This window comes from Benincasa hispida, chromosome 7, assembly GCF_027475165.1.
Source record: "Benincasa hispida cultivar pf3 chromosome 7, pf3_genome.v1.1, whole genome shotgun sequence".
Taxonomy (NCBI): domain Eukaryota; kingdom Viridiplantae; phylum Streptophyta; class Magnoliopsida; order Cucurbitales; family Cucurbitaceae; genus Benincasa; species Benincasa hispida.
The window spans coordinates 31,095,014-31,103,479 of NC_143484.1; the positions used below are offsets into that span (position 1 = coordinate 31,095,014).

Here is an 8,466-nt window from a genome sequence, read left to right on the forward strand (position 1 = left end):
TAAATTGGAATATGAGATTTATGTTTTTGGCTGAGTTAAAATATAATTTAATTATTTAGAATTAATCAAGTTTTTATTTTGGCTTGCGTTTGGAGATTTGATTATCTAGGGAGATAATTAAATTTGTTTCTTAGAGTTTTTTTAAAAAGAAAAATATATAAGTATATATATTTTGAAAGAGGAATAGGGAATTTGGTTTTTAAAAGGAAAAGAGAAAAGCTTTAAGTTATTTACATATACATGTGGGAAAGGTACGGAAAAAAAAGGAAAAAAAATAGATTTTCTTTTCTCCCTTTCTCCTCAAGCTGCGTAACACGCCCCCCCCCCCCCCCCCCCCCCCTTCCCGTTTTTACCCAAAACCTAGCCACCGCCTACCACCGACGTCGGCCTTCTTTTCTCTTCAAGCCAGCCGTTATTTTTTCCCCGGTTCGTTCAGTGCACCAACCGGTCGTGTCTCCAGCCACACCGTCGAGGATCCGCCCAGCCGGTTCGAGTCGCCCACTTTTGCGCGCCACCGTTCGCGGATCTGAAGCTGATGCGGGTTTCTGTCGCAGCCATCTCCTCCGTTTGGCGTTCGCAGGATAGCATCGCCCAAGCCCTTCAGCCCGTGCAGTCCCGTTTCTGCCGCTGCGCCCAGCCACAAGTCGACGCACACGACCGCCCTAGCTTCCGATCGGTGCAGCCACTCGTTTCAGTCGGCATTGGATTGGGTTCCGTCGTCGTTACCGGTCAGTCACCATTGAATTCGCCGACCGCCACTGCCTATTCTTGAAAAATCTTGAGTTGGGTAAGTTTTGGTAAGTGTTAAATGGTTATTCTTTTGGATTGAGAGTAATAGTGGGAAAATTAAGTTAATGATTTTGGATTTAATTCATGATCAGATTGGCTAATTAAATCGAGTTTTGGAATTTGTCTTGGACCAAGCCATAACTCTAGGTTGATTCAAGTGTGCTAAAGAAGTTTTAAGGAGATTTTGTTTTGCATTTTTGCCAAGTTGAGGTAAGTGGTAGTCTTTGTGCCAGGCGGCCTAGTCTAGAATTATAAAGTTAATCAATGGACTCTTGAAGCATGATTTTGTCATTATGTTTTACTTGTTGCATGACCGTTATGAGTATTATGAGCATGTTCGAATTTTTAATCAGAAAAGAATGCATAGCATTCTGAGATGCCCAAGATAAAAGGAACGAGGGGAAGAATCTACGAGGAATCCATAACATCAAATCGTGAATCAAAAAGCGTGACGAGAATTCTCAACCCGAGATGTTAGAAGGTGCAAAATCAATGGGTGTCGGAGCTGCTACAATTGCTTCAGCGGGAGGGTCTAGTTTCATGTTTGACGGTGTGCCTACGGGCCGCTAGACATGCGTGAGCCGACAGGTTTACGTTCATGTTATTTTTCATGTTTGATAGTGTGCCTACGGGCCGCTAGACATACGTGAGCTGACAGATTTACGTTCATGTTATTTTTTTTCATGTTTCATGTTTGACGGTATGCCTACGAGCCGCTAGACATGTGTGAGCCGATAGGTTTACGTTCATGTTATTTTTCATGTTTGACGGCGAGCCTACGGGTCGCTACACATGCGTGAGCCGACATGTTTACGTTCATATTATTTCCATGTTTGATGGTGTGCCTACCGGCCGCTAGACATGCGTGAGTTGACAGGTTTACGTTCATGTTATTTTCATCTTTGACGGTGTGCCTATGGGCCACTAGACATGTGTATCAAGGCAAGACAGTATGTCTTTTGGTTTTCCTTTCATCACAAAAAACCGATGTAGTTGTATGAGCCATGTTATTTTCATCTCAGACGACTAACAAGAGGAATCCGTGACAATGCCAAAAGAACTAAAGCTGCTTCCACATTTGAACCTTTATGTTTTCTCATGTTTTGATTTTATTATATTTTTTTTTTATAATTTATTTCATGTTAAAGGGTACCCGAGTCAAATGATTTAAGATCTTGAGATAATGGCAGAACAGTTTCTTATAAACTTAAAGGCAGTTCAAAATTATGTTATTCTATTTTATTTTTGTGCTTTATTTTCCTTATTTATACATGTATGCAGTAACGATCCCGTAGTCCTAGGAGGTGGGGTTACAAAAATAGAGATAAACAATAAGAAAGAAAAGAGAAAAACAAAGAAAATTTGGAGTGTAGTTGAGTGAATTTATGGAGTACATTTTTATTTGAATCTTAATTTGATTTGATCTTTAAATCAAATATTGGAAAAAAATCAAAATTGAAACCAAATATATCCCTTGGTTTAACGTGAATGATAAACCATTTAAGATATATTTTTTAAATCACGTTATAATTTTTTTTTTCCCTTTTAACGTGATTTAGACATTGTTATTTTCTTTGAAAAAATTATAAATATGATTTGATTTATTTTTAAAAAAATATTTTCTTTAATGTGGATGCCAGGAAAATAAGGATTTTTTTTAAAGAAAAATATTCTTGGACGCCAAGAAAAATTGAAAAAATCAAATATTAGATAGACCAATAAAGTCCATTTGAATGATAATTTTTTGGGATCCTAGAAAAAGATCTTATTTTTCTAATGATAAATTTTGGAATCAAATGTTAGAGATAAATTTAATTTATGTGAATTATAAACTATGATTTTAATGTAAAATTATATTATGTAACCTTATGACCAATCATTAAAAGGATAAAAGGGAAACCAAATACCCCATAGTCCCTTTTAGATCCGAAATCTTATATTGATTCATGTAATTTTAACTACTAATTTACAAGCTTGTTAAAATATTTTAAGTCCTAAGGTCTCTTGATGGTTCTATTATTTCTCTTTTTTCGGTTGTACTTTTTAAACAAAGTAATAACATTTTTTCCCCCATATCTCAATGGTACAAATATTTTTGAGCTATTTTTAAAATTTTAAAATTATTGATAAATCTTTTAAATGTTCAAAGATATTTTTTTTCAAAAAAAAAAAAAAAGATAGAGATTTTTTATAGCTTTGTTTAAATCAAGATAATCATTTATATCAAACAAAAATAAAAGATTTAGGGAATTAACATAATACATAACTAATAATTTACAAATATCCTAAAATTTAGTAATATTTTATAACTAGACTAGTCTTAACACGTGCGATGTACATGATATTTTTAATTTAATATAAAAAAATAGTGCATCTAGATATTATGCTCTTTCACATCCATCTTTGAAATTTAGGTACAAATAATTGAGGGAGTAATAAAAACATGTTTAATTTAAAAGATTTAAGAATGATAGTCATTTAAGTATTATATAAATAACTGACTAAAATTGTAAAAAGAAAAAATTAAAATTAAAATAAGAGAATAATGTGATTTTTTTCACCTCCTAGTTTTTATTGTGATTTTGTGAGGATGAGACAACAAAATAATAATAATAATAATAATAAAATTACCTCAAATATTTCAATCTTGCATTTCTTCTTTATATCTCTTTGAAAATAAAAACAAAAGGAAAAAAGTACACACAAGCACATTTCTCCACATAGTGACTTTTATATATACTATAGATTATAGAATAATTAATTGTCAATAATAATTTATTATTTATTTACTATTTATCTTCAATGGAGAAGAAACTCTTTACAATCTAACCTTTGAATTTCTATTACACTTATTTATAATAATAAATTAATTAATTATGTATTATCTTGATAATTAATAATTTATTATTTACTTACTATTTATAATTAATCTTTAATGACATATTTGTAAATTAATAAACAGAAGGAGGGATAAAACTGTCCAAAAATTTTTTCTACATTCTCACTTTTTAATATATTATATATTTAACTATATTTTATAACAACCTAAAGATAAATTCTCTCTCATCTTTTTATTTCGTAATATTTAAAATTAAATAATATATCATTTCTAGATTTAGTATTAATTATTTAAGATTTTATATTTTTTTAAATATCACTAATTACATTATCTCTTATCAATAAATTTTTTAAATATTTAATTCTCTTTAATAACATTATTTTCTATTTTGACTTTATTTTTTTATTATTTTTTAATTTCAATTAATATTTATTTAATGCAAGATATGTCAAATTATTTCATTCATTTTTAGAGATTTCGTTAATTTCTTCCGTATACTTAGTTGAAAATCGATCATCTCTCCAGTGAGATTTAACGTATATGTCAAATTTACTAGTAATATATTAGACGATGTAAATATATCTCATATATACCATGATTTATTTTTTGATGTGTTTATAAATATATTGAAAAATATGAATGTGTATCGCATATATTGTTTGGATCTAAGATGATATATTATACCAATTGTCTTGTTCATGCATTTATCAAATGTACCCTAATTTACTTTTTAAAAAATCACATATACAGTACTTTATATATCAAATTACATTGTTTTCTCATTCGAAATTTCTTGTCAAATTTTGCTTTAATTTATGAGGGCAACAATATCTGAATTTTTAAAGAAACTTTCCTTAGGTAGATTTTGAAAAGAAAACCATCTTGAGAAATACATAACCAAGAGAAGCTTCCGAAGGGCTGAAGGCATAATTGGAGAAATATTTGTGTAAAATAATAATCCATTAGGCTATTCATATATAAAAAAAAGAAATTAAAGTTTAGACAATGATGTAATTAGACTTACAAAAATATTACCAAAGGAAAAATAAAAGGCAACAAAATCAAACCCAATTGATTTGAGGCCAGCCCAATGATACGTGTGTGGAAGCCCATGGGCCTCAGCATCATTTTCTCTTCTCACAAAGCAAAAAAATAATAATTGAACTTAAATTTGGAAAGCACTTTTTATATATACATACATATTGATTCAAAGTCATCTTTTGCTTCATCCCTATTCAAGAATTATGAAACAATCGACTCTTCAATCAACCATGGCAAAACAAGTGATTAGTCAAGTAAATAGGGTAGTTTAAAAATAAATGAATTTGCTTATTGTGAAATATTATTCTAGTTTGACTTAAGACTTGTTAAAAATCAAACAAACGTAGTTCAATTAGCATAAAATATGTGTTAGCAACTAAAAAGTCTATGGTTCGAGAATCCTCTCATCTTTTATTGTACCAAACAAAGACTTGCCTAAAAAGAGGTTGAGACAAATTTATCCTCATCTTCACTAAAGTCTAAGCAAAAGAGATCGAAGGAAATTAGTAAGATTTTGAACCATAAATTTCCCTATTTATATATTCATAAACATTAAAAAAAAAAAAAACATGGGTCACTTACTACATTTGAAGTGCTAAGTATTAGAAAAGATAAAGTATATAGTCTAATTATGGATACTAGATGTCCAAATTTGTCTATAGCATCTTGACCATTTGAATCTAAATATTTATTTGATTAAAATATAATTTAGATTAAAAATATAAGCTATTTAGTCTTTCAAAAGTATCTAATAGGTTTATGGGCTTTTAATTTTGTGACAAGTAGGTTCTTGATTAAACGTCTGATAAATTCTTAAACTTTCAATTTTGTGTACATTAAGTTTTTTAGTTTTAAAAAGTATCTAATAGATCTTTAGAATTTCAATTTTTGTACCCAATAGATTCAAAATGTTTCAATCTTGTAAGAAAATTTCAATCAATCATAAATTGTCACGTCATTTCTCAAATTAATGATGAAATTATAATTATTAAATTTGGGATTAATTAAAAGTTGACATGTGTCCTAAATTGAAATTGAAGACAGAAGTTGATTGATCCCGATATTGCCATGAGTCTTCACCTTGACCATTGGATCGGATTAATTAATTTGGTCTAATTAAGTATTAGTATTTAGGCTCATGTCCAATCTGAGCCCAAAAATAGACTTAATTTGGCTAAGGGTCACTAAACCGAAACCCCAATTTGCTAGGCCCAAGAGCCAAGTCCATTACTAATTTCAATCTCACCTAAGGTCTACGAAACTTTATAAATATAAGTCATACCCTTCACTTTGCAGGGGAATATGAAAAGCTATAAAGATTGAGATTTAAAGACCGAAGCTCTCAACAATCAAAAGACTCCTCAAAATCTTGAAAACTGTACCACTCGTTGAAGCCCAAGTCCTTTGAAAATACAAACATTCTTCCAAGGCTTCAATTTCAAGAATATCCATTCACTCTGCTTCTTCAAATCAAGTGTATGCATCAAACGGGGAGAAGTCAAAAGTGAAGGAATCAAATTCAACCATCCATTGATTGCCACTCACTTAGAGGAATCAGAAACTAAAGCCTTCAGTCTGAGGTCCATCCAAACAAATCAACAAGCCAAAAGTTGATCCAAGCAGATCAACAAGCCAAAGACCAATCCAAACAAATCAATGAGTCAAAGGCCAATCCAAGTCAATTGACAAATCAGAGGTCGATCCAAGCCAATCAACAAGCCAGAGACTGATCCAACCCAATTAACAAGCAAGAGGTCGATCCAAACAGATCAAGAACCCAAAGGCCGCTCCAAACTAATCAACAAGTCTAAAGCCCGATCTTCTAAGAAAATCATCAACCCAAAGGTCAATCATCTAAGAAGATCAACAAGCTTGAGAATTAAAGTCCATACATTCAAGAGAAAGCATCATAGGATGAATTATTATATATTATACTCACTATACTTAAATTAGTACAAATACAAAGTTCACTTGAACGAATTAAATTCATCCGAAAATCTCATAGAACAATGCCTTTGACCTATTCGATATATATACACCTATCAGATTTTCATTAGTTTTTTTTAAGCATAATAGGGTTGAAAAACTTAACATACTTATGTCAATTGAACTATACTCACTTTAACTCTTTTCTTATACATTAGTTGATTTCAACGTTAAAAGGAAAATATCAACATATGTATTAATTAGTGCATACAAGTTGATCATCAAGTTCATACTTAATTAAATTCCATAAGTAAACAAATCAATAGCCTAGTTATTTTAAGTCAAAGTTTAAGTTCATCCTTAAATCTTTTAAAATTCTTAAGTACGTATTTAAGTCACTTCCCTACATCTGAAAAATAAAGGAGAGTGGTTCACCTAAGGTAAGTTTAATTCATCTTAAGAATTTTCCTCTGCTAGGTAAGAATGAAAAATGAAAATGACAGAAAAATCACCCTCAGTTATATCATAGCCCACGCGCTCCCAAAACGATCATTTAAAACGATGAAAGGCAGAGATGAAGCCGTACATTACACGCGCTTTAAACGCGAGTTATCACGCCAAGAAAGTTAGAATAATATCTGTACGACCTTCATAACTATCTTTATCGACAAAAAAATAAATATCTAAACTTAATTATTTACTCTCAGAAATTAAAAAAGAAAAAAAAAAAAAATATCCGACATTGTTCCAAAACGCCAAAACCTTTTCCCCTTTCCTCTTTCTTCCGCTGCCGCCGCGAGATTCTCTGGCTGCCGTCCGTTTGATGAGTAGCAGGTTGAAATGGCAACATCCCAAGTCCCTCCGTCCGTTACCTGGCATTTCACAGAGCTCGACGATCGGCTCTTCCAAATCCGCGGCCGGACTTTCTTCTTCGTCGCCGTTTTATTCGCCATCATCCTTCTTGTAACTTTTATTTTCCTTTACGCCCGATGGGTCTGCCGATTCCACCAACTCACTACCTTCCCCGCCGCCGTACCCGGCGGAAGGCCGCCGAGGTCGCCGCCGCAGCAGGGGCTCAACCCGACGGCGATTAACTGCCTTCCAATCAGTCTGTACAAGGCACCGCCGGCGGAGGAGGATCCACGTGCCACCGTGGCGGCTGCAGGGGAGTGCTCTATTTGCTTGGGCGTGTTTGAGGATGGGGAGAAGGTGAAGATTCTACCGCTGTGCCGCCATTGTTACCATTCCGAGTGTGTCGACCGGTGGCTCCGATCACAGTCGAGCTGCCCCCTTTGCCGTGTCTCTCTCTGTATCGATACCTCGAACAATCTTCAAATGGTTTGAAGTTACGACGATGAGTTATTTCTCTAATTTTAAATTACGATTGAACTCAAAAGCTTGGATAAATTTAATACTCTATCCATATTGTCTTCCGAAGTCTATAACTAGGTAATTAGAATGAAAATAACAATTGGGTTTTGATCGATGTAGTCTTTTTTTTAATATTTTTTTTTGTCAATGTTATTAAATTCAAAAACTTAAGTTGATAGATATATGTAGTAAATTTTTTTTTATCGATGTTATCTTTTCTAATACCATATACAACTATTATTAAATCCAAAGACTTAAGTTCTAATTATATGTAAAAATTTCAAAAATCCAAATTGTTCAATATGGTGAGCAAATTTGGGAAAAGATGGTTAGAACTTTTTTAGGTCGACCATTATGTCAGTTGAAAACCACTTCTTGCTAAGTATATTATTTCAAAACCTCCATTTATTACCGGATTTATTATTTAACAACCACATCAAATTAGGAGATAATCTCTCCTCAAATAAATCGTACAACTCCGAGATATTGTCTGTCGTCCG

General features: G+C 32.2%; 1 protein-coding gene and 1 long non-coding RNA gene across 3 annotated transcripts; both read left to right on the top strand.

Moving 5' to 3' along the window:
- Nucleotides 1-320: 320 nt before the first annotated feature.
- On the top strand, nt 321-1,872 carry LOC120081192 (uncharacterized). Of its 2 annotated transcripts, none has more exons than XR_005482709.2 (2): nt 321-797; nt 882-1,872. It is a non-coding gene; the product is annotated as an uncharacterized LOC120081192 (long non-coding RNA). The 2 variants fall into 2 exon arrangements; XR_005482708.2 differs by having other exon boundaries at nt 321-787.
- Nucleotides 1,873-7,098: 5,226 nt separating this feature from the next.
- Nucleotides 7,099-8,079, top strand: LOC120081779 (RING/U-box superfamily protein). The gene has a single exon (XM_039036940.2). The coding sequence runs from the start codon at nt 7,436-7,438 to the stop codon at nt 7,937-7,939; it is 504 nt and encodes a 167-aa protein (XP_038892868.1). The 5' UTR covers nt 7,099-7,435; the 3' UTR covers nt 7,940-8,079.
- Nucleotides 8,080-8,466: the final 387 nt, after the last annotated feature.